Below are 27342 nucleotides of genomic sequence, written 5' to 3'. Positions count from 1 at the left end.
AAGAGCATATGTGCAATGCCCTGTGCAGTGGGTAAGAAGATGAGTTCTGCGGGGAAAAAAAGCAATCAACAAAAAAAGAACAAGTGCATGAAGAGAAATTACTGAGATAATTTAATCCCAGTGTTTTCTTATTGCTTGAGTCATGATTGTAAAGTGTTCTTTTAACATTGCTTTGTCCATGCAATTCATCATAGTAGAAAGCATCTCATTTAAACTGTAATCTTCAGCTTATTACATATGTTCTGCAATCAAGATTCAGTCATAACAAAAACACTACAAAGAAAATAAATTAAAAAAAAAAAAAAAACAGAAAACACCTGCATTCCACTGTCAAAGACTTGGACAGAAAATTGGTGTTAATACAGAGTAATTGAGGCTAAAGAGCTTTGAGAGAGTGTCTGTAGGTAGTGATCAAGATCTATAGGCTGAAGCATTACGTATATTCCTATCTTTACCTGATAGCCTCTTAGACTCCTAAGTCTACAAGTAAGCTATGCTCTGAATAACAGAAACATTTGAGGAGCATAAAGAACAGAAGCCTTACTTGATTCAGATTCTTTGGGACAACTTCCAAAGAAAATATTTAATCTCCTTGTCCTAGTAAAGACTGTGGATGAATGTAGAGGAAGATCATCCCTTTAGATAGCTAGAGGAAAATATCTGTTCATCAACAGCACACACAGACAACACTTAAGAAGTACATAATCTTTGAGAAGACACAAAAAAAGAAATTGGTGGGCAAAACATCCCTGTACAACTGCACAAATACATTTAAATTTATTGTTTTTAGCAGTTAAAGGAATGCAGCCCAGTTTGATAGTTTGATATGAATTTACATCTTCAGCTTGACAGAAGTATCAGTTCTTTGACTTCTGAAGTGATGTAAGTTCACACTATATTCAATCACCCACTAAAGGCATTAACACACTCTGCTTCCCAACCATGGCTTACAACAAACTTACAGGGGCATCCTCAGAGTAGCCTGCAATTAATTTGGCCAACTTCTGCCAAAGGTTATTGGAAGGGAAGAGGTGCTGAAAAAAGAAGGCACCTGCCTTACTTGCAAAAGAAACGAGGCTTGTGCAGTCAGGCAGGAACAAACATTTGGGTAGTACTGCTGGAGACCAGCAGATCTAAGAGAATAAAATATGTGAGGACTAATCTTTCAATGTATTGTAAACTGCAAAACATTAGAATGAAACTGGTTTTTATATTTACCTATAGCTAGTAGTCAAGAGTCAGATCAAAAGAGCACAAAGTAGCTCTCCAAGCTACTCTCAAGATAGCTTGGTGTGCCAGTAACCCAGACCACTGGAAAGGAGGAAGAGTTTCAATATCTCTCAAGAAGAAGCCTCTCATGCTTTTCAACACATAAGATAATATAGAGAATCTCGAGATCAATGACCACACATATAATTGAATTTAGTATAGATATAAATGGATTCTCAGAGTAAAGTAGCACTAGAGGCTTCAGACATCAGGCATGAATATTTAAACAGGTTTATTTCCAAAACGCAATGAGAAAAAGTAGAAGAGAACACGTCCAGGGAATATTAAGTCTCAGTACCTACTATATCATCTTTTCAAACAATATATATTGCTAGCACGGGGTAAGTAGGAAATAGATGGTCAACTGCATCAGAAGTGCACATGACAGAAGCAAGTAAACATGAACTCAAGTCACATAACAGTTTCAGAGGAAGAACTAGCATCAAACCAAAGTATATTTTTGCATGAGGAGGTTTTCATGGAACTGGAGGAGAATTATGAGTATTTCCAGACCAAAGCCAACCATCAACTGATTTAGATTAGACGGATAATTAAGGTACTCCTTTTACTTTTTAAAATACTGGGGGGAAAGAAAGATAAAATAGATACTAACTCGTACCAAAGAAGAAAGCAGAGGTTCTTAACAGACAGATGGGTACCACAATATATATATTTAAACCAATCCAGGCCATAAATGCTTACGAAACTGAGGGCAAAGGAGAAGCCAATCCAGTCTTTGGTAAGAATTGATGAAAGATCAATTGGCACCAGAAAAGTGAATAAAGGTAGTAATAGTTTGTAGTAAGTTATGCAGACAGGTGACAAAGTCCAAATGTGGAAATTTCCTTCAAGTTAACATAAGCCCCTTGGAAAAAAGAACTGTACTTGGAAGCACTAAAACCACACTTAGAAAACACTTAGAAAAATGATGAGCTACGACCATTAATATCAATGATCTTATAAGAATAACTCCCACTAATCAACCTTTTAAAATAGCCATATTAACTTACAAAAGGATAAATACATTATGAAGGGAAAGGAGCCTTTCTTTTCCTTTTCCTGATTAAATATAGCTGTATCCGCACATAGAGGCAGTACAACTGCATTTTAGTTAAGCATATGATTCTTCCATCTGCCAATATCAGACATGGGAAATACCAAACTTGCTTTAAAATTGCCCAAATGACTTACACACAGCAGAAAACATATACCAGAGAAGCTGGATGTAACTATGCTACTTCTACTTTCTATGAAATGGATCTGTACGGTTCCTTGTCAACTGCACCATTAACTACCTAAAGGTATTGATAACACACATAATCATACGCAGACCTTCAGTATTATAACAGATAAAAGAAATGCATTTGCAGCATGCTGACATGCATCCAAAAATGAAGTCTTGAATGCAGTGATAACCGTTACTCCTTTCTGGATAGTTAGCTATTTGTGATTAAGTATTTCACATATAGCAAGAAACTGACACTAAAACTTGTCTCTACACTTCATACACATCATAAGGTCACAATTACACTTTATTTTCTGCTGTATTTTAACACTGACAGACTTGCCACAGCTCTTTAAGACTACTCGCAGCAGGAAATACATAAGCTGTTGCAGGTTTATGACAAATACTTGTTTGCAAAAGATCATTTCTCCAGAGCTTAATTCCGAAGTTTTAGTCACACCTCCTTTTTGTTTCTACTGGATTTGTTTAACCAGAAACTGCAAAGACATTTACAGCCCTTCCCCCCTCACTGCATGACAGAACTTTTAAAGCAATAAATCCCTCCTCAGTGCAGAACAAAAAGCGTTAATCATTTTTATAGACGTGGGGTAGAAAGTACCGTTATGACTTCTTTTTTTCTTTCCTGAGGAATGCTGATTCTGCACACCAGCAAGACTATTTTGTTACACATCTGTGTTTTTCAAGTGCAAATCAAATAAATTCTATCTTTCCTTGCAAACCATCCACCCAGGCAAGCACATTCCAAACTGGTAGCTGCAGCAGAAGGAAATATTTTATTGAAATGAGTTAGAAAAAGGCACCTGGAGCACAAAGAGGGTGAGCCATATCATTAGTAGCTGGTATCCCCAAGAGAAAGCCACACTAGTGAATAGATCTCTCCCATATGGCTTTTTGCTTACTCATTATTTTCAGAATCACTATTTGTCTTAAGCTGTTGGTAATTTATATGTGTACACAGCATTGTAAATGGAGGGAAGAAAGCATTCATTTTACCTTCGCAGGACAGGCCATGAGAAGTGACTCCAGAGAGGCTCTCTCTGCACACGTTGCAGAAGGTGGGTCGGGCATGGGAGCAGGCGTACCAGTTATGCATCCCTGAGAAATGTTCCACATTAAACTGTGCCGTCTAGTAAAGGAGAAGTTAAGACAAATTTGCAAGTACAGAACACAGCTACGGTGACTGAAATTACCTACTGTTCCACATTACAGGGGAGAGTGCGATGTTAGCAACAAATATTTTCACAAGGATACTTAGCTCGCTCTACCTCCAGACTTCTAAAGGAAACTATCACAAGAATCCAGTAGCAAGCTCTTAATTGAAGCTTTATCCTGACACTATTAGACTTTTCATACTAATAACAGTCAGCTACTCTATTTCTGTGTCCTGTTGCTTGATCTGTTCAGCTGGAGCAGGTAGAACCAACAGGGAGCTCAACTTACCTCATAGTGTTCCCGGGACTGTACAGACTTCAGAGAGCTTATCCAGTCCTCCATTTCTTTTCTGTTCTCAGCACACAATATCAGCCTCCTGAACGGAGTGATTATCTGAAAAAGATTTGCATTCTGTTGATTCTAGACGGCAAAACTCATGACAGAATATAGTACCCAATGCAATATTTTCCACGAGATGATGCAAAAGGAAGATACGCCCTAGACCACAAGACATTCAGCACTTAACAGTAATATGTTTGTTACTACACTACCAACCATGAAAGAGTTTGCTTTTCCTTCTGCAGCTCCTAAGACTCTAATCAGGCTTCAATATAAGCTTTCACAATGCCTATTGATCGTGCCTCCTTCTCAGCTCTTTGTGCACCGAGGCTTAAGTACTCAAACAGAAGGCACCGAAACCACTAAAAGAACTGTTCTAGAAATCAGTAATTGATAAAAATTGCAATCCTAGTTCATAACAGAGTTACAGAAACTGCAAGGTCCATTCAGATTACAAGAATCCAAATACATAAATACATACTTAAAAACCAAAAGCCCAGAAGCGTTAAAACAACAACAATAATTTCACTGTATTTCCCTACATTGTATATTGACAATAAACTTACTCAGTTTTATGCATACAAACAGTTAAACCAGAACTTTTAAATATAAAGTCTAGGAACACATACAAATCTTCATATAGAGACACAGAGAACAAACATCTGAAATCAAAATCCTACAATCCTACTGGAGCAGTCGAATGAATTCCTGGAGCAAGTTGATGCTGAGGAGATTGCAGTGGTCTGGCTTTAGATACTAGAATTCTGAAAATGCTCTATCTAGGAGGTTTATTCAGAGCAGAAGCTGTTTCTCCCTTTCCCTCACCAGTAGGAAAATAATTAAAATACCAGCAAGGCATCAGAAACTATCATCAGCTAACTCCCACTGAAATTATTTTGAGCAATGCACAAAAGCAGACGAAGCAGTTCCTTTCACAGCAAAGAATTTAAAACAAAACAGGTACGTGAAATTAGAGGGAAGTTATTAATAGTCGGCTTTTTGTTTTGTTTTGTTTTGTTTCTGCAGGAAGTCTGAAAAAATTAAGTGTAATCTCTATCACTCACACCTAAATCCACTGCGTAGCACCTACAAACCACACTTGCAAATTACTTAAATAAAACAAAGAAAGGACCACCAAAAAATGCCATCCCTGAGCATTGCTTGAATTGCTACAGGCTATGGATAATAACATTGGCACAACATCAGCAAGCACTCACCTACATCTGCATTTACTTACCCAGTCTCTGCTGCAAATAGTCTCTAGCCTTGATTTGTCCTACCCGCTCCTTCATTAAACTGAGATGCACTTAACGTATCTCAGAGGCAATGCAACTGAAGTGCAGCAAGCTGCAAGTCACATGGAAGAGAGGCAAAACCCTTTGGGTTTGCTTTCTTCTCCTCTTTTTTTTTTTCTTTTTTTTTTTTTTTTTTAAACGTATACACTTCAAATGGAAGGGAACAGTTTCTCTGTTTTCTATTTCCTTCAGTCTTGCTTAAGCTTTTTAATAAGGTTTAATAGTAGCTATCTGTGACTCTTCCTAAAGAACAGTTAATGCAAAGAGCAATGCTTCTCTCATTAGTTTGGAGCCAAACAGACGCTTTATTACTTCAAAATGTTTTTCTAGGCCAGGTCATCAAATGAAGCCCAGAAAAGCTATTAAATCATAATATAACCCTGGCTCCAACAACAATCAGCATTCTTCAGGAATTTCCAGGTTTCAGCAGACTCAGAAATCTTATTTGTGCAAATTCTGCCACCAGATTATTTCTTATTATCTAGTTTGACATTATATACAGATTAAACAAGGACAAAGCCCACCCAAAATGCTGCACTTCAAATCTGTGCTCATTCCTACTTCAGCCCTGTAACCAGATGTTGTAGAACACCATTAAGCAACAGTAACTGAATTTGTTGCTGAAGATTACTAAAAATCTTTATATTTTCAAGTATCATCTATTTATACTGCTCATGTCTTTTAACAGTATCTATTGTGGAAACCCCCTGGGTATTCTCTCAATTTCTTCTCCCAAAATCAAGACCTCAGTTCAGCTTCTCACTCAGAATTATCTACTGCCAGTTCAGATCAGAGAATCACAGAATCATACAATGGCCTAGGTTGGAAGAGACCTCAAGGATCACCAGGCTCCAACCTCCCTGGTGCAGGCAGGGCCGACAACCTCCACATTTAATACTAGACCAGGCTGCCCAGAGGCCCATTCAACCTGGCCTTGAACACCTCCAGGGATGGGGCATCCACAGCCTCTCTGGGAAGCCTGTTCCTGGACCCTCTCCAACAGCTCCCTGTCTTTCTCGTACTGGGGCCCCAGACCTGAACAGTGTACTCCAAATGGAGCCTCAAGAGGGAGAGAGGCACAATCACTTCCCTGTCCCTCCCTACCCCTACCAAGATGCCCTTTGGTAAACCAATGTGCATCAGCACAGAGCTGGTAAATATGACAGAGGACAACAGCAGCTGCAGAAGAAAGGAGTTTGGTGGGCACACAAATGTCCTGGCAACCAAATTATGGCACCAAACCTCACTAACTAATGCAAACCAACAGCAGAAATTCCTGTATCCCAAGTTCTTATTAAGTATCCACTCAGAGTACTTCAAGATCCAAAAAATTAATTTATATACTCATTTATACACTTTGCTTCATACGCACTTCCATATCAGATACCATTCTGTCAGACTGCCCCTCTGCTGCCATCTGTCACACAGCAACAGAATGGAACAAGATACTGGTGGGAAGGTTTGGCTTCTACTGCCGTACCACCAACATCCACCTCTGTTGTCATGGGCCAACAATAAAATAGGAAGCATTACTTTCAGAGCAGTTCTCATAATTTACGTAATATAACAACTTGAGGAACCAAGGAAATGACTGTCAAACAAAAAGTGGTGGTGGTTGGGTTTTTTTTGTAACTCGTCGTTAAGACTTGAAAAAGTATTTCCAAAGGCAGTGTAGGAGACTAAAGGTTTAAATGTCTAAAAATCTGACAATTTCATCAAGAATAGATGTGTCATGTACTGTAAAACACAATATCTCCATTCCTCCATCTTAGGAAGTCCATAAAGTCCAAAAATTTCTAAACTTTACAAAGTTATGCAGGAAAAACCACTGAATATGTCCTGCTTCTTAAAGTCCCATGAACAACTGCTACTGCTGTTATATTACTCTGACTCAGTAGTTTAATGAACTTTCCAATGACTCAGTATCTTGCTTGTCCTAAACTGAGAATGATTTCCTAGGCCATCTTATATGCATTTATACAAAAGAAGTGCTTTCTCATAAAGGCTTGTGGAACACTATGATAAACTAACCTCAGTAGGATGCAGGCATAATCAAAATTAAAATGGTCGTAATCATCTACAAAGTTAATTTGTGACCATGTAAACTTGGTAATCTCACCTTATTTCATGCAGCCACATTCACACGCCTGTTCTCTGTATCATTCTTCTATTACATATACAATTTTTTTCATGATTAATGTTCATTACCCCAAATATTATTATGTATGATTATTCATTTATTATTTTTAATATTATATGTATATTATATTTTATATTACTGGAGAAAAGAATTAATTGTATAATACAATGGCAAAGGAAGCACCACAGAAACCACTGGAAGATCGGTAAAGGAACAAAATAGTAAAATGATTCTTAAATCTTGGGGGAATTCAAGTGCTAATGGTTCACTTGCTGACAAAGCAGCAAACGAATCAAGAAGAATGAAGAAAGACAGACAATGGGCTTTAGAATAAGCAGATTTAATTTAGAAGATTAAGTTGCTTTGAAAATTTTCACCCTTGTCAGATAGCCAGGAAGAAGTCATTGCTGGTTTGGGGAGAGAAAATTACCAAAGCCAGATTCTTCAGTATATTGGGAAGTAATGAAATTGAGGTAGTGGGAATAAAGTAGATGTTTAATGCAGAAGGTATAGGAAAAAGAGAGGATGTACTGTCTGAAAAGCCAAAAGGAAACAAAACAAATCCTGAAGAATCAGAAGGAATAAAGAATGTCTGTATAGAAAGAAAAATGGCCCACTGTTGTCACAACATCACTGTTCTGTTCAGAAAAATAAGGGGCTTTTTCACTGGAAATAAAGGACAGATGAAGAGGACATTTCTCAGACTGTAACCATATAAGACTTGCCATACATTTGGATTTTCTGACATACTGAAGCTAAGACAATTTAGCTTCTAAAAGAGTATGCATATTCATACATCATCTAGAAACTGTTTTGATGGTAATGACAAAATCAAGTTCTGCCCCACTACTGCAACTTTTATTTCAAACAGCACTTATTAGGAAAAAGCTTAACACTCAGAAAGAGATAAAGTTACCATTACATGCACAGCAGATCTGAAATAACAATTTGCTCTCAAGAGGGCTAACTTTACCAGTAACACTCTGTATGACTTCAAATCCATGGGCTTATATCTGGGGAGCGACTGTTTATGAGGGTGGATATGACAGGACAAGGAGGAATGATTTTAAACTGAGACAGGGGAGATTTAGGTTAGGTTTTACTTGTGCATGTGTGAATGTCCCTAGAATCACAAATTCACTTTTAATTATTTGGAAAAGCTGGTATTTCACAAGTGCTGAACAATACTGTAATCTGCTATCAAAACTCAAGCCAAAACACCAATTCAAAGAAAACGAACACATTACATTTTCTAATCAAGAAAATAATGGTTCGCATCTCATCAGCAACGGCAAAGTACCCTACTTCCTGCAACATGATATTTGCATTAGAGCACCTTGTGCTGCTCTGAACTATTATCAAGCATTAGACTAATAGCACTTTGTATAACAGGTCTTGAATTGGCTTAGTAATGTAGAAACATCACTTAGAACAAGAAGCAGGTGGGAGAATAGTTTTCCTCTTCTTCGAACAGATATATTAAAAATATATTTCTGGAACCAACAAAGAGAAGGCAATTTAACAAGAGAGCACACCCACACCTTTCCACTCAGGGACAGCACCTAATGGGGCATGAACATAAGAGAATAGATGCTTTGTCATTTCTCTGTCCTACAAAGTGTTGGGGAGTGAGTTCTGGGAAATACCACCATGTCAGGGCAATGGTTCTTTCCTGATCTCTGTCTGCCCCTCAGTTTCTCCTATGAGGAAAGGTGGAGGGAACCAGGCTTGCTTAGCTTGGAGAAGGCTCTGAGTAGACATCATTGTGGCCTTCCAATACTTGAAGGGAACACAGAAACAGGAGGGGGGGATGACTGTTTACAAGGGTGGATAGCGATAGGACAAGGGGGAAGGGTTTTAAACTGAGATAGGGGAGGTTTAGGTTTGATATTTAGGAGAAAGCTTTTCACACAGAGGGTGGTGACACACTGGAACAGGTTGCCCAAGGAGGTTGTAGATGCCCCATCCCTGGAGGCATTCAAGGCCAGGCTGGATGTGGCTCTGGGCAGCCTGGTCTGGTGGCTAGCGACCCTGCACATAGCAGGGGGGTTGATACTAGATGATCTTAGAGATCCCTTTCAACCCAGGACATTCTATGATTCTGTGATTCAATGAGTCTATGATTTCCCTGTTCTCATGGAAATGAGGACCACATCACTTTCACATGGGCCTTCTAGGATGAATGAATGCATCTCTGTCATAGGCATTAGGGTAGGCTGCTGCGGTCATTGATGCATATCAATCTACCAGAGCTTGTCTGCAATCACAATGATAACTACACATGATAAGCTCCTCATATGGAAGTTGATGAAGTTACAACTGTAAGTATGGGCTGGATAAACACACAGTTTAGTGGACTGTAAACAGCACGAATGGCTGCATCTGTGATGCAAAGTTTAGCTGGAGGCCAATAACAAGCAGTGCACCACAGGGGGTCAATGCAGGGTGCAGTACTGTTTAATATCTTAATGACCTAGATGATGGGGCATAGCATACCCTTAGCAAGTCTGCAGATGACATAAAACTGAGAGTAGTGGCCAATGCACCAGAAGGCTGACTGTGACAAACCAAAGAAATGGACTGATGGGGAACCACACATTACAGCAGGTCAGTTACAAGACCCGGTGTAGGAAAGACTTGTGAATTTGGACTGAAGAGTTAGAAATTTACATTAAATCAATGCTGAAGTACAATAAAGGCAAATGTTTTGTAAATGTAGATTGGGAACCACTCCACATTGTCCAAAGTCTGCGCATTTCTTTAAGATTCTCATGTAAAGCTTTGTGTTGTATCTCACTTAGCATGCTACACTCATAGTGCCTGCTTCACAAGCTCATTACACAACAGCAGGTGGGATGGCTTCAGTGCTTAAAGGAAAACACTGTGTTATGCATTCGATGGCATTAGGTGCAAGTTACATAAAACAGAAGAGCAGCTATCCTCTTCTTCTTTCATAACAGATTCCTGTCTAAACATAATCCGGCTGTTTGAAGTTAAGGATCCTAGCTCAGGAGAAGCAGGAAATTTATTCAGAAAAATAAAAGAAACCTTCCATTTATTTGGTCATTTTGTTGTGTTTCAATAATAATAATAATAGTACTAAAAACCTCTTAGAAAACTACAGGAAGAAAAAGTAACTTGTGCTTCCCTGAATGACTTAAGAAAAAGTTCTGCTTTTTCTGTGGGAAACAACCTCCAGGTAAACATAGCCAGAACCAAAATATACAACACAGGCCACAGTGTTCACATTTTAATCATCCCGTTTTTTTCTCTTCTGAAAATTGTTCAGCTTTATCGTAATAGCTCAATCCCAAGTGATTTATCTATGGATTTCAGCCACGTAGCTGAAATGCTTTATTGCTTTTTCATAATGAAACATAAAGCTTCAATGTCTCCAGATACTCTTGGGAAAGGGAGACAGTGCATCATTCAGAAATGAGGAGCTTCAAACTTGAAAGTCACACCCAAAGCTTCCCAAAGAGCTCTCGGCTTCATTAGCTCTTCTTGTCACTGTCAGAGGGTGGGAGAAAATGAGCAAATGCTAAATGGAGGAAAAAATCTAAGTGCATTACAACTGCACACTAATTGCTTTTGTCTCTCCATTTATTTTTTTTTTCCACAGCATAATTAATTTGCTATATCAGTATTTGTTTTGTTTCTGAGCTGCCTGAATATAGAAAAAAAAAAAAAATGGACTAGAAAATTGAACAAAATGGAATAAAAAGCACTTTCCCTCTGTTTCTGTGGTTTGAATATTGCTTAGGCTCGGTGCATCAAAAAGCCTTCTGTCATTTAGAGGCTAATCAGTATCTGTGTGGAACAGCAGATAGCTCACAACTGGGGAAAAGCTGAATCCATCCAAATAGTTAGCTGACCATTGAAGGCTGAGTCACTCTGGGGAGGCCAGCAACACAAGAACCTGAACTGTTTCCAGCCACATTGCCCCTTCCTGAGACATCAAGCGGATAGGAGATACTTAAGGATGTTGCTCCAGGACTTCTGTCTACCTTGCTCTAGACTGCAAACAGAGCATGGCGAATGCCTGCATGTACCATCCATGTCTGGAAATTGTACCCTGCACTTCTCCTTCTGATAACACCAAGTGCAACATTGAAAACACAGTGTTGCTGGGAGGAAGATTCAGCTTAAGCAAAAGCATTTTAAGTAAAGGCACATACAAATGCGTTTGAGCTCCCAGCGTGTGCTGTTAAGATGTTGTAACCGAACTTGAACTCAAAGGAAACACAAGTCTGCCCAAACCCAGGAAATTGTTACAAAACCATTACTATTTATTTTAAATGATTATGCAACTGACATGGGAGGATACAATGAAGATAAAGTCAGGTTCTTTTCACTGGTGCCAGGCATTAGGAAGAGCACTGGCACAGGCTGCCCAGCGGTTGTGGGGTCTCCTCCTTGGGGATCTCCCAGAGCCGCCTGGACGTGGCCCTGGGCACCCTGCTCTGGGTGTCCCTGCTGGGGCAGGGGCTGGAGCAGCAGGACCCAGAGGGCCCTGACAACCTCAGCCATGCTGGGGTTCTGAGTTGAGATACACCGATAGAGATTCAAGCACTCTAGGGAGTATTCATACAAGACTGCATTCAGTAAGGTTAATGTGAAAACTACTACTCTGGAGTATCCCTACAGAGTTCAAAGGTTAATCATCCAGCTAAGAACAAGGCAGTGATACAGAATTCTTTCATTTCTTCACATCTTAAAAGCACTGAGAGCAGCTACCCTAAATCTCACTACTATGGAAACTCTCCAGCCAGATCCACAAAGAGAAGCAAACAGACAATGGCAAATGAGGGAAGTCAAATGGAAGGACAGCACATCCCATCACTGGAAGTGTTCAAAGTCACGTTTGATGGAATTTTAATCAAACTGATCTACTGAAAGATGTCTCTGCACACATCAGGAAAAGAGAAGCAGCAGAAAGACCAGAAAAGGTCAACACACCCTCTAAGTCACTGGACAGAAGAAAAAGCCTAAAAAAATTACTGAAGTAAAGTCTGTCTGAAAGAGGCTTGAGGCTATGATCAAAGAAACAATCTAATGTTCATTGAGACTGAACTGCAGCAAATTGAATTTTGTAAGCAACAAAGACAGCATCCAAGACATAACTCCACTGTCATCCATAAGCACTTCTGCACTTTACAAATATATAAAGCCTCCAACCCAAGCCATTCTATGATTCTATGGCCCTAAACTTTGAGCTAATCACTTGCAATGATTTCCAATAAAAACATCAAACTTGGGTCAGACTATCCAAACAGGAAAAGAAACAATACAAGGATGATTATATCATCATAGAATGGCCTGGGCTGAAAAGGACCACAATGATCATCCAGTTTCAACCCCCCTGCTGTGTGCAGGGTCACCAACGACCAGACCAGGCTGCCCAGAGCCACATCCAGCCTGGCCTTGAATGCCTCCAGGGATGGGGCATCCACAACCTCCTTGGGCAACCTGTTCTACTACATCATCTTAGTGGCCCTTCTCTGGACATGTTCCAAAACCTCTAAGTCTTTCTTGTACTGGAGACCCCAGGACTGGACGCAGTACTCCAGATGGGGCCTCGCAAGAGCTGAGCAGAGGGGGACAATCACCTCCCTCTCTCTGCTGGCCATTCCTCTTTTAATGCAGCCCAGAACACAGGTGGCCTTCTGGGCTGCAAGTGCACACTGCTGGCTCAGGTTCAGCTTATCATCCACCAGGACCCCCAAGTCCTTCTCCACTGGGCTGCTCTCAAGGGGTTCTTCACCCAGTCCGTATAAACACCTGGGATTGCCCTAGCCCAGCTTGGAGATTCTGTGTTTATCTCTGATATTCAAAGGCTACAGTGCCCAAACGTAAAGAAAAGGTTTGAAAATCCTTTGGGAAAACACTCTTCTCATTTCCCCTTGATACAGCTTAGGAAAAGTTAAGCATTTCTCCTGTTCCCTGAAGAATTCCCTGAAGCTTTCCATCCCTGAAAAAAAGCCTCATTTGGAACCCAGTCTGGGTGATAAGACAGGAAGCAAAACCTGTCCAAGTCTCAAAGAAATTTTCACACCGTCTACTCAACATATTGCAAAGGTCTGGCAACACATCGTTTTAAAAGCCCATAGATAATATTAAAATTTAATCTTCTAAAATCAATTAGAATCAGCTAATCACGACAATGGGCACAGAGCTGACAGATGAAGCAGCGGTGAAATAAACTGCTAAAAAGCAATATGCCTTCAAGCCCCTGTTATAATACTCAACTTTAAATTCTGCTGAATGTCCTGAATCAACTAGCACAACTGGGCAATCTCCCATTGAAACCAGCAAGTGTACAGGAAGACGACGAGATGCGTTGAACTATTTTATACTTATATCTGGTTCCACGCAATTTATACACTGTTAAATTTTACACCTATGGTCAAGATGAAGGATCAAAAATATAGATAAAAAATAATAGGGTAATCAGAATTCTAGAGGAAAACAAGATAAACTTCAACCAATGAAGTTGTTGCAATGGATTATTTGGTCTCTCTATTCTATGTAGATAGCTCTTAAAGTAATGCCTTCTATTTATTTCCATGGAAACTACAACAGACACAAAGAACACAATACCACTGGTTCATAGAAGAACTTCGTAAAACAAAACAAAACAAAACAAAACAAAACAAAACCAAGAGTAATACAGAAAAATAATAAGTATATCTGAATTACAGAGAGCATCAAATTAACAGGAAAAGGGACCTTGGTGTTGTACTCACTGGGCAAAAAATACATAACATGTGGCTGCTGCTGCAAACAGGCAGAATGTGCAATCCAACAGGAATGCAAGGGAGAATCATCATAGAAAATATTATCAACCTCACATGTTTTTGACTTGTATTCACCTGAAACCCTTAGTGTCAAACTGGCACTTTATTTACAAAACAACTACAGAAAAAGAGGCAGAAGAGCAAGAATGAGTAAGAGTACAAAAGAATATTTATAAAGATTATTTATCTTAGAAAATGGGCAAGTCCAAAGGAGGCAACAAAAAGGATACAACAAAGAAGAGTTTATGGGCTTCTACTGGCTTTGCTTAGCACTAGGTGGGAATACTTAAAGCCCAGGTTTCTACCTAAGGAAATATTTTTTCACAGAATGGAAAATTAAACTCCCACATGGTCTTCAGCATTACTAAAACAAATAAATCAGCAGAAAGAAAGAAAGAAAGAAAAATAAGATATTGGACATTTCTGCAAGCATACCCAGAATCACCATAATCAAAGTAATTGGCTGGAATACAAATCTTCATTTCCAGACAGTTTCTGATTATTAAGAACTGCAATAGGTTTTCCAGGGCAGCCAATCTGTCTACTGTAGCTTCCATCCCCTCAAAATGACCATTCTCTGAAGCTGCATATTCAATCAATGGATTTGATTCAGAAAGCTGAAAGTCGGAGTCTACATTTTCGGTTGCCTGGATGACAAAGCTCTTATCGCAGCTACTAGAGATTTAGTTAATTATCAGTGGAGTCTTTATTTAATTGAGCAAATATTGGAATCTTCTTTAAACAGATGTTAATCTTATTGTTGTCGCATAGATTTGAGGGTCTCTAAACCCATCACTGAATCCCAGTTTGAAGATATGGCAAGCTGAATCCCTAATTCAAGTATTATCCGGTACATTAATTACCATATTCCTAGAGGGCACCTTCCAGAAAAACAGAGAAATTATTTCCTCTGTTACTGCCAGATACAATTTGATAAAGGTTTAATCCCATCAGAATTTTCACAGTTCAGAATATAAGAAATAAAACATAAGTAAAAAATTGAGCATCCATTGTTTTGTGTAAGAGTCTTATACAAACTAGAAGTTGCTTAACTTAAATGCATGAAGGCCACTGTACAATGTACTACCTCAAAGCTAGAAATTTTACCCTGAAATTATTGTTTGCCATCATATTTATCACAGAGGAGAATAATTAAATGTCTTAAACAATACAGATGCAGCCACAGAATGCCCGTGTATTTTACATGAAACTAAGCTGCATTTATAATTACAAAGGGCATTTAAACCATGAATGTGGCTCAGCCATTGAAAGGAGGCATGGTTAACATCTACAAATTTCTTTTCTTGCTGATGCTCTTTAAAAGTTCTTAAAGATACCTAGACCAAAAATTAGCCTGTCAAGACCTATTTAGGAAGAAATTATTTGCTCAGAGAGCAGTGAGGCACTGGCATAGGCTGCTCAGAGAACCTGTGGTTGCCCCATCTCTGGAGGCATTCAAGGTCAGGTTGGATGGTGCCCTCAGCAGTCTGAGCTGGTGGCTGCCAGTGGGTTACAACTGGATGGTCTTTAAGGCTTATTCCAACCCAAGTCATTCTGTGATTCTCAGGTGCTTCATAATTGCCTTTCTTTCCCTGAAGAATTTCATTAATCATATAAACCTGTTCAAGAATCATTATATAGTTTAAAAAATCCAATTTCTTATACCTACTAGAATATAAGCATACCACGAAATTGCACTTGCCTAAGTCTCCATGCTTATGTGTTGGAGACCATTCTTCAGTCTCATTCAGTCTCAGTCTTGTTTAGTGAACAATGAAGATACTTTCCTAAAGGCACTAAAATATTAGCAATTCATCTGCCATCCCTACAAACCAAAACATGTGAGGAATGAGAGCTCTGGGCAAAATTGGTCACTGCCCCATTTGTTTTCATGCAATAATAGAGGACACTGATTCATCCTAATAGTGTCCCCAAGAGGTAATATGCTGTGCATCTACGCTCCTCAGGATGTTCAGAGAGAAGATAAACAATCCATAGAGGCAGAAGCAAAGCAAAGTGGAAAAAACATTCAGCAGAGCACTCGAAAACATCAGCATACATCAGTCCCACCAAGCTGTAGGCACAGGCAGACCAGAAACCCCAGTAGACTCCTATGTTGCTGATGGAGAAGGAAACATAAGTCTTTGATTCGTTGAATCAACTCCTTCAACTGGTTTTCTCTCTTACTATGGACTAAGATGGATGTAAGAATCCAGCCCTAAGGGTCTGATTCAAAGCCTGCTGAAACCACAGGACATCATTTCCTCTGTGTGTGAGGGCAGACAGAAATACGAAATGCCTGTAGTCTATTAGAAGCTAGTCTAATGCAAGCTTGTTCACTGAAAAGCAATAAAGAAAAAAGTAATAAAGAAAAAGTAAATGCAAAAGATAAGCTGTTCTAAGTAGCTCCTGATTTTCATTAGCATCTATTTATTTACATTAACTTTCCCCTTAGCCTCAATTTGTTTGTTGCAAGACAGGAGAGGTAATTCTGGTGTATAAACACTGATATTTAGTTACATAAAATATTTTATGAGCACACACATCACAAACAAACTCAACCTTAAACGTGTGTTTAATGGCTAATTTTAGGACTTGAGTTTCATCCAAAAAAGAGCATGGAAAATCTTGACAAGCTCACTTCAGTCCCCAAATAGACAAACTGGAAAGGGCAAAGGAAGGCAAAACTGTAGCTTCCACAAGCCATGGAATAAGAGCTTAAAGTACATTTCTTATAACTGTGTTTTTTCTTTAAATACCACTGTATGTCCTATGGTGGATATTAATCATTGAATCACAGAATCACAAGGTTGGAAATGACCTTCAAGATCACCTAGTCCAACCATATTCCATCTAATGAAGTCTATGTTAAAAATATACGCTACTAGGCCAAAGAAAAAGGAGGAATATATCAACTACAGAAGGCAAGAGTTCAGGTTTGTTTTTTTTTTTACTTTTTTAACACACACACACACACACACACACACACACACACACAAATGCTAATAGATTTATGCTTTTAAAGATAGAAGAACAAAATGTTCGTTTTTATTTATAAGGAGTAGTGCAGGAAAGCTACCACCACCTCCCCCTCAAAACCATTGCAGGCAGGGCCAGAGGCACCTTACTTTACCAAGTCATGTTGCTGGGAGACCGAGTTCAGCAAACACAAAGGAAGAAGCCAAAAGATTAAGCAAGATGATGACTATTACCATCTTTCACAGTCAAATCAGATGGCACTTCAGTCCTCAATTCAACACACCAGTAATTTTTCAAAATGAATTCTAGCACTCCTTAGAGAAAGCCCTGTTTGCTCCAAATTACACAGGATGTGAAAATAAATTGGTTTCTGAATCTATTAAAGCTGTAGGCCCTAAGATTTCTTTTTCACTGCTGTTTTCCCCAGAAACCTTGAAGCTAGTTACAAAGCACAACTTTGGTGAACAGTGGATGGATTTAAAGGACTCTACGTGAACTTAAAACACAAACACTTGCTTTAAGAAATAGCAAGGAAAAAAATCATAACACCTGACTCTGTCAAAATTTCACCAAGATGAAAGTCTTACTTCTCAATTCAGTAACCTCAGTGCCAAAGACCATTAAAGAAATGACAGTGAGGGAAGTTTAGAACATCAGGGCTTGCTGAGTCCTACATGCCGAGTCTCCCCGAATAACAAGTTACAGTCATAGTTACTGGGATTCTCAACTCATCATCTTTGCACATCTCTTGATTTCTCAAGCTTTCCTGATGCCTGCCTGACAGCTGTAAACTTCCCAGCACCAAGAAGGACCTTTCTGGAAGGCAAGCCAGTATCGCACCATCACCCCCCATCGGAGACCTCCAGGCAAATTAAGCTTTTTAATTAAAATTAAATTAGTATTTTAATTGTCAGCAAAGAAACTTATACTGACATAACACAGTTTTGTCTGAATTTCAGAATGTCCTCTCATTGCCCAGGGAGGTGATGGATGCCATGTCCCTGGAAACACTCCAGGTCAGGCTGGATGGGGCTCTGAGCAACCTGATCAAGCTGTAGATGTCCCTGTTCATTGCAGGGGACTTGGACTACACGGCCTTTAAAGGTTCCTTCCCACTCAAACAGTTCTATGATTCTATAACATTCTGGGCTGCTCAGGCCAATGTGAACATAAAGTTGAAGTTTTCTGAATGCTTCTGTGACTGTCAGGTAAGTACTAGCACAGGGAAGAGCTGACAAATCTTCGATGAGGCCTCCATTGGACTACCCTGAATTATAGTCTTGACAGCTCAGACCATCTGTGATGACAGAAATCATCAGGAAAATAGAAAATCTGCATTTTTGTAGAGAATAAGGACATGTAGTATAAGAGAAATTACACTGTTGCAGTTAGTGAGATGATTTGTGACCTTTAGAAGGACAACATGACCCACAGTCTTCCCCAATGCTTTTTCTTGTTCAAAAAATTTACTTTTCCAGCATAGGAAGTGTGTCCAATGCTTCCAGACATGTAATCAAACAGTAGATGGCAAAACCTCCTTGGAAAACACACTCGTAAACTTGCAAGACCCTTATTCCTTATACCACTATCGGATTCAAGGCACAGTTGTGAGGCCAGTTTTTCACATAACTTAGAAATTGTTAAAATAAGGATATGATCCGCAATTAAAAAAATATAGACTTTCATATGACAGAATAGCAAAAATATTGTTATAGGAAATTAAAGCAATTACGTAATTACATTTGAATCAATCTAGCATGCCACTTCAAAGACAAACTACAGGATAAAACCAAAAGTACCAATATCAAAGCTTGCTAAATTTTTAATGTCTTGTGTCAGCATCTTTTGAAGTAAATGTTACCTAATAGGTAGTTATCTAACCTTCCAAATTCCATTTAAAAAAATCATCTACAAAACTACCAATATAGCTGATGAGATATGCCATTTCCAAATATGGGGAGTTTCATTTCCAAACAGAAGACAGTGAGAAGGCATTCAAAGGATTACTGTTTTTCTTCATAATATGTTCTACCTACAGCTTTCAAGACCAATATTATACTGGTTCCATACCGTGAAGCTGTTGTTGACATTTTTTGTGCTCGATTCAGCTACGCTGGCATCAGACAGGTCAACTTCATCAAATATTAGAGACTGTGAATGGAAAAGAACACAAAAACATTAAATATAGCCTGTGTCCAATGTGAAGCATGCTTACACTCCCTGCTTTCATTTCCTCATGTCCACTCTAACTGGAAGATAAAAATAAAGTAAAAACAAGAAAGTAAAAGCAGGAAACACTAGTGAGGTGATAGAACTTCCTTCTTCACCATCAAAGACATTTCTTATTTGCTAACTGAGAGAATGCAAAACATTGGCTCCCAAAATACATACTGCACTTAGGTTTGAGACAATTCTAAATATCAGTGCAGACTGCGAGAAGAAATCATTGAGAACAGCCCTGAAGAGACGTTGTGGATGCCCCATTCCAGGAGCCATTTGAAGGCCAGGTTGGATGGGGCCCTGGACAGCCTGAGATACTGGGTGGCCACCCTTTCCATGGTAGGAGGTTGGAGCTAGGTATCTTTAAGGTCCCCTCCAATTTAAATAACTCTGTGATTCTATGATATTTCTTTAAAGCTAGATAGATACAACTTCAGGGTATCTGCAGTGTACCTTAAATGCGGTATCAGAGGCGAAAGATTCACATACAGTAAGATAAAATTTGACCAGTCATACAATGAAATTCTCAATTCATGAAAGAGAATCTATGATATGGTATCAGTAAGGTGGGAAAACAGAGCTCAAGAGCCACAATGGGTCACGAAGCATAAGAAAGTCTAACAGAATCACCTTGCTCCTTCTTAGCCATATTTCACTCTTTCTCTTTTATGCTATAGGAAGGAGAAATAAAATAACTGCTTACTGTATGATCGAGCATGCAACCACTGTTTGGTGAGACTTAGCAAGTCTGGGGAGTCAGTGCTGCAGGGTATTCGTGCAACTGCCTACTCACTACTCCTCCTTGTCTCATCTTTATGACACAGATAACATTGTCGTTCTCACAGCTCATATCTGTAGTGTTTTTAAGACTTAAAAACTGCTTGGGGTAGCAACAAGTGCACAAAAGTGTAATAGCACAGGTAATTCAGTGCTGGACTCCCTGTTGAGACTATGTCTTCTTCGATTCATCACAGCTGTACAAGTTTGTACTATGCAGCCAAGGGTCAGAAAGAGGTTTTAGAGCCTCAGCAATAGAACATTGTTAAGAGGGTCGGATGGAGATAATGATGGAGATCTGAAGAATGTCACCTACATCTCCAGACAGTTGCTGCAACACCACATGATACAGAAAAGTAATGATCATTGAAATGGAACGGTGCAATCTGAGTCTTTTCAGCATTAAGTATGCATTAAGTACATGGCATTAGATGCTAATACCATTGAATTACCTTGGAATCCTTAGCATAGTAAAGGGTACGACCTCGAAGCTTGAAGTAACGCTTTTTCCACCTCTGAAAAGAACTGGTTTGCTTCAGTAGTAATCCTTCTTTAATACTTGTCTGAAAAATATTAAAATACAGTAGATGAAGTCAATATGTATCTAAACAGCTAAGCATACAGCTCAAACTTATTAGGGTGTGGTTTTTGTTTTTTTTTCTATTAGTTATGTTACATGTATGGTATAGATTTCTAACTATTCACATTCAATTGAGACCAACTCTCTGGGCAACCAAATGGCACAGCTGTTTTTCAACAATGCCAATGCTGACAAAATGCTAATCTTGCATGAAAAACAGGCAATCAAGAGGTATATAACTGGTGTAAAGATTACCACAACACAATTCAAGTGTTTGAACAGCTATGAAACCACAAATATTAAAGCAAGAGCCAACTGGTGGCGACACAACGCAGACAAATGCTAAAACCAGCCTATGTGAGGTCAGTTCTCAGTGCCAGAGTCTGATTACATTGAGCAGAAAAATTATCACCGCGTAGGCCGTAATGCAACAAGGTGCTTGAAAGTGTCTCAATCAAGCATAGGAATTATGCAAATTGTGCACGACTCCAAGTACGTTGCTGAACTAAGGTCTTCAGCATGCAACCAGCATACAACTACAGAATCACAGATTGACAAAGGCTGGAAAAGATCTCCAACATCACCCAGCCCAACAATAATTGGAATCATTATGTTATGGCAAGTGTGAGAGCTGTGATCTCTTTAGTCAATAAATGTTCTGCTGATCCAAACTATTCCACTGCAAACTGAACCCTGCGCATTTACAGCCCATTCCTTGGAATTCAGAGGGTGCAAATTAGTGTATTTTAAATGCTTGCGTAGCTTTAGCCAGCATGTGTGAGATTCATCAACCCGATGACATAAATTCTCCACTTAATCAGACAAAATGACACCACACAGCTAGCTAATTGCATGAATCCTGCAATCCATTTTCTTCAGCTTTCAAGCTTGCAAAGAGTATGAGAAAATGTAAGTGCATTTGGATATTATATTCCAAAATGGTCTCTAATGCATAAGATTTCCAATTTGTATTGCAGTAAAGCGATGCAAATCTTGTAATACAATTTCTAGACAGCATGATATAAATATCATCTGAAGTTATTCTAGACTTTTCGAGGCTTAATCACACCTGATTTAAAGTTTGCACGCATTTTAAAAGATACTAAATTGCCCTTAAATTCAATGCAAGTAATAAAAGTAGAGAAAAATCAGAAAGCACTTAAATGTTCCTACCATTCCCTTTAAATGAGAGGCATCATTGCTATGAACATAGCACCCTTCATTTAGATATTCCTAATGCAATGAAGTCCGATTACAGCCCAATGACCACAAAGCAATAGAATTAACGCTCTCTAAAAGGCTGTCCTCTCAGATGAGATCCTGTGGATGAAACCTTTGCTGCATCTCACTTTACATGTCAATGGTTCAGAGCATGGCATCCCCTCAGCCACTCTGCTCTAGCTAAAGAGTAGCAATTCCCAACTGAAAAGGAATGGAGAGCATGCTTGACACACACAACTTCATGACTGCCTGCAATTTTCTGACCAGGCCTTATGATATTCAAAAGAGTTGATATCATAGTATCAACTCTTTTATGGCTTTTTATCACTTAGAAAAGGTGTAAAAAATAAGGAGAAATGTCTATTTCTCCTTATTTCTGTTCATCTCTTAGAATACTTCTATCCCTAAATTAAAACCAAGAGCTTCTACATTTTCAATTCAGCTCCTTAAAATGAACTCACTGCCATCAAATAACTGTGAAGGCTCTGCAGAATGTATTTTTGTACCAAAATGCTACAAAAATACTAGATTGATAAATATTTCCCCAAGGAATGTAAGCACTTCATGAAACATACATCTGAAGTCTACATTTTACCACAAATATGTATTCTGGACTGAGATCTAAGTATGTCAGATAGCCAATTCCACAGCTGCAGAGTCCAAATTTGAGTGTAAAACTTTGGACAATTATCTTTAATTAACTTCATTTTGCCTTTAAAATGTGCAGAAAACCCCCAGCTTCTGACTGAGTCGTCAGTTAATCTGCTAATAACGCTTTCCTGAATCTACATACAAGTCTCAGCACATACAGGAATTTAAGATTAGATGGAACCTCCCGGGGGACTGAATTTGGGTTCCCATTAATTACATCATGTAATTAGGTCATGTAAGGTTTTTTCAAAGCATTCACCAGGATATACATACACCAGAAGAAAGCATTCAGTACCTTTTCTCTCGCAATTGCAGGTAGAACAGTGCTACAAGATCCCACTGTTCTGAGAGACCTTCTCCTAATGAATCTCAGCTGGACATTAAATCTGAAGCATAAGCAATAATCATTGCCAATTACATTAACTGCTTGCCTACTGCAATTCAGAAGAAACAAAAAGATGCATATCCCACAGTTCTATGCTATTTATCACATTTAGAGAATCGCTGCTCATCTCTGCTTGCCAGTCTCCAACTTCCCCATCTGGCCAGTTGTACAACCCAGTTGTATATAACATCCCTCCAGAGGTATGCAAAGGCAAATGGTTAATGGGTACAACAAAGACTCATAGTTAATATGAATGGTTCCACAGTAAGCGTGACGCTTCCCATTTATAGGACCTCACAAAGTTAGGTACTGAAATAAAACCATCCTTCTCCCTTTCAGTATCATGGAGGATTTGGTACACTCACACAATCTGCCTGGGTTTGGCTGCAGGCTGACAGAACCGTTGTTATGTTGCAAGCTCCAGTTTACTCAGAGCCCCTTAAAATATTCCAAGTGTTCAGTAAATCAAAAAATGGCTTCCATTGTTATCAAAATTTGATGATCAGACTCTTAATTTTGATTTAAATTACGACTTGATTATTCTAGGCTTTTGGTTTTCCTGACAATCTCAGCACAGCAGCTTCCATTACTGTCATTTATCCTGACACATATTTCATTAATTGTGTCAAAATAAAGACAAAATTCATCTACGGAGAACAAAAACTTAATCAGCTGCTCAGCTCAAGGTTGCATTTTTATTGAGGACTGCCTATCATGCAATCTGACACACGAAAATTAGAACCAAACCAAGAACTATGTAATGGTTGTGAATATGTACAAATAAAAACGACCAAAGTAAAAATGAAATTGAAAACTAATATAATCGTATTGACTACAAAACACTACTTCAATTTCAAGAGTATCTTGACTTAATAAGCATCATCAAGAACTGAATGGTAATGACTGATCAAGCAAATGTAATTAGTAACTGAGAAACCACAAAGTGTCAAGTTGCATACGGTCAACCCAACATTGTAGATGAATTCTCCCAGCAGAATGTCTGGATACCTTTGAGAAACCATATCTCCAAAAGCTTCAAAGGAGCGCTGGTCACACTCCCCCCCCCCACTCCCTTCCACAAGACCAGTATGTGATTAAGCAGCACAATTTTTTGTCTAACAACAAAACAGGATGTTCTTCCAAAGTTATTTTATATAACGTATTTCTGGGGTTCCTTTATGTGAATGGATTCTAGCCTAAGTGAAACTGTAATACAAATGAACGCAATTATGCAGCTCATGCAGTTCCTCAACCTTGTTATTCCCCCACGTTCCCTTCCAACCTACGCTGAGGACACAGATTTTGCATTACTGTTAAACTAAATATATATATATATGACTTTCAGATTCCTCTATTTCTCACTGCAACAGAACATGAACCAGCATCAAACTGTGGATAAACTGACACTGCAAAAATATATTGGTAACAACATGAAGTTGAATTAGCAAACTGTCTTAAAAATAGTGGTTGGAGAATGTATCAAAAATTAACAAGATATTGCCATGCCAGGATGAATAACTACACTGAGAATTAAAATAAATAAATATCTTAGTTATAAAACATATCAGACTGAAAATCAGAGAACAAACTTCAGCTGCTGTGCAAGTGTTAAGCTCGTAATTTCCATCCCTATACAACTTGTTGATCTCAGCCTCTGTACTCATTAATCAGGGAATGAAAAAGCTATAATATTCTGAGGAAGGATTAAACAATTCATAGGATCGTGGCTTGGGGGCAAATATCTAAGGATCTGGGTTTTATTTCACAACAGAGCTAAGAGAGTCATATTTTACAGCTACTGCGTGGAGCTTCAATAGGCATTCCTTTTTAAGCACACATGCTCTGGGGGGAAAGATTTAAAGCAGCTATGTTTCAATGGTTTTGAGACAAAAGAATATAAATGGTATATTTCTTACAGGAAAAGACAGGAAAAATACCAAACATAACAAACAGTCAAAGCATTCAGCTGGCAAGATCTTCTTCTTCACCACGGTTATTTACATATTGCTCTTGGTTTCAGCTAAATAGGAGTAGCGATCAACGCACTGGCCAGTCTGTAAAGTCAGTGCAGAATATGTCCAAAATAGACCATTAGAAATGGATTTCTCTATGGAAATGCTTTATTTCCATAGAGAAAACTCTTCCTCTAGTTCTGTCGAGTGCCAGTATGCAAATAGCAGTTGATCAGTCACTTGAGGAAATCACAGAAGCATCATATAACAAAAATATATTAAACGTTGCTACAAACCTCAAGTGATCCTTTCTTGCAAACAACTCAGAAGTTAAACCTGTCATAACAAACCCTCCGTGTTTTACTTATTGCAGTTTTAATTTTTTTTTTCCCCTTGCAGAATGTTTAAACAAATTCCAGTGATGAGGTCAGACTTCCTACGAGCTCCATTTGGTAGGGGAGAGCCTACAAAGAACAAGTTAAAGCTTGTGCCTCCGCAGGGAAAGCTGGGGAGCAATTCACACCAAGTCACAAAGCTGTAAACATACATTTTTGGGAAATATCAGCATTACATAAACGTGTTCACAAAGAGCAGGTTCTCAGAATCCTTACATTTATCCTTTTCTTCAAGTAGAGGAAAAATCTAAAGTTGCCACTCCCTCCATTCTTAAACTCCTTCTAAACAACCCGTTATTTTAGACAGTGATCGGTCATTGCATAAATACTCAAGTCTATACAGACGTATAGCCAACAAATTCACATATTCTACATAGTTTAGCATTATAAACCTAGAAGCTTATTAAATGAATATCCAAGCATTCCTGAATTTTTATAGTGTTTCCTATTGCTGCAGATATATTGAGAGTACATGCTTTAATCTAATTCAGTAGTTGCACTACATTTCAAGTTTATATTGGCCTCAATTTTGTTTTACTGGATGGCAAATAAAATCCTGGATACACATTAATCATGTTTTGGATTACATTTTCTAGGGCTGTTTTTCTTTTTTCTTTAATGGTCCTATTTTAACCATCTATTTCTAGAACAGTTAACAAAACCTTTAATTTCATAATAACTCAGAAGTAAGGATCTCTTGCTTACCTGCAGATCTTTCGAGGCTTAGGGAGAAAATAAAGTAATACACTCTCAATTACTGAGAAAGCCATCTTTAAGTAAGTAGACTGGGAGGCTCACTTGAACAACCACAGTACAATACATGGGTAAGGATCACCACCCTACATCTGCTGGCAAGTCTTTGTAATACAGCTGGGAAAGCTGCAGGCATTCTTTGCTGCAAGGGCATTTGAGGATTCATCATCAGCCTGCTAAGGTTGTTTCTCCTCAGGGGCACAACCTGGCAATTGCCTTTGCTGAACTATCAGGTTATTCAGGGATTACTACCCCTTCATAAATCCATGCTGATTACTCCCAATCACCCTTTGGCCCTTCACATGTTTGGAAATCATTTCCAGGATTATTTGCTCCATCACCTTCCCAATGACCAAGGTAAGACTAACTGGCCAGATCCTCCTTCTTGTTCTTCATGAAAATGACTTTCTCCTTTCTCCCAGGCCTTAGTAGTTGCGATCTTTGAAATGGAGAATGGCTTTGCAGTACCACCAACCCAAAAATATGTAACACATCACCTCCAGTGAATATCCATGCTATTTATACCAAAATGGATCTTTCTCTACTTAAGGGAGGTCTTCCTTGCTCCTAACTTTCCCATTGCTCTCAGGGACTCGGGTTTGCTAAAGAATTCTCTTACCAATAAAGACTAAGGTGAAGAAGGCACTGACTCTTCATCACCAGGTCCCCCACTTCAGCCCACAGCAGACATGCATATGCCCTGTTCTTCCTTTTGTTGCTGATATACTTGAAGGAGACCTTCTTGTTAGCTTTCAAATCCCTTGCTAGATTCAGCTTAGGCATTGACTTTCCTAAGCCCATCCCTACATGACGGAATTTCTCCTGGGTCACTTGCCCCAGGCTCCACCTTCTGTATGCCTCCTTCTTACGTCTGAAATGTTTCAATAGCATCTTGATGCAGTAGAGTGCTCTGAAAGTTGTAGGACTACCACAGACAGACAGATTCTCACTCTCTTTCATTCTACTTTTCTGTTTTTCTAAGTTTAATTTATAATTCTTTACAAATGTTACTGTGTTATCCTTGCACCATTTCGACCAATCAAGAATTATACACAACTCCAGCAGTCTAGACAATGTCTGGAGTTCAAACTGGCATCAGAACGCCCAGTTTCAGTTACTATATTTTATACAATGCAGAGTTATTCTTTTAGTGCGTAAGTATTTTATGGTTTGGTATATTTTGGAAGAAAA

General features: G+C 38.8%; 1 protein-coding gene across 8 annotated transcripts in view; it reads right to left on the bottom strand.

Annotated features, from left to right (window-relative positions):
- The window catches only part of DGKH (diacylglycerol kinase eta), a 136428-nt gene that overhangs the window by 42738 nt on the left and 66348 nt on the right, over positions 1-27342 (bottom strand). For 4 of the 8 annotated variants that reach the window (XM_085536109.1, XM_085536108.1, XM_085536113.1 and 1 more), the window contains 4 exons: positions 20667-20777; positions 19288-19368; positions 3956-4060; positions 3509-3641 (listed from right to left, as the gene is read on the bottom strand). In XM_085536109.1, coding sequence (XP_085392235.1) covers positions 3509-3641; positions 3956-4060; positions 19288-19368; positions 20667-20777 — 430 coding nt within the window. The remainder of the gene's footprint in view (positions 1-3508; positions 3642-3955; positions 4061-19287; positions 19369-20666; positions 20778-27342) is intronic. The other 4 variants (XM_085536112.1, XM_085536110.1, XM_032442083.2 and 1 more) reach the window with 1 other exon arrangement.

The sequence above is a fragment of the Coturnix japonica genome, chromosome 1 (assembly GCF_054131305.1).
Source record: "Coturnix japonica strain WE chromosome 1, WE-NBRP24, whole genome shotgun sequence".
Taxonomy (NCBI): domain Eukaryota; kingdom Metazoa; phylum Chordata; class Aves; order Galliformes; family Phasianidae; genus Coturnix; species Coturnix japonica.
Note: the sequence above shows the minus strand (reverse complement) of the source record. Positions and strands in the feature narration are given on the sequence as shown.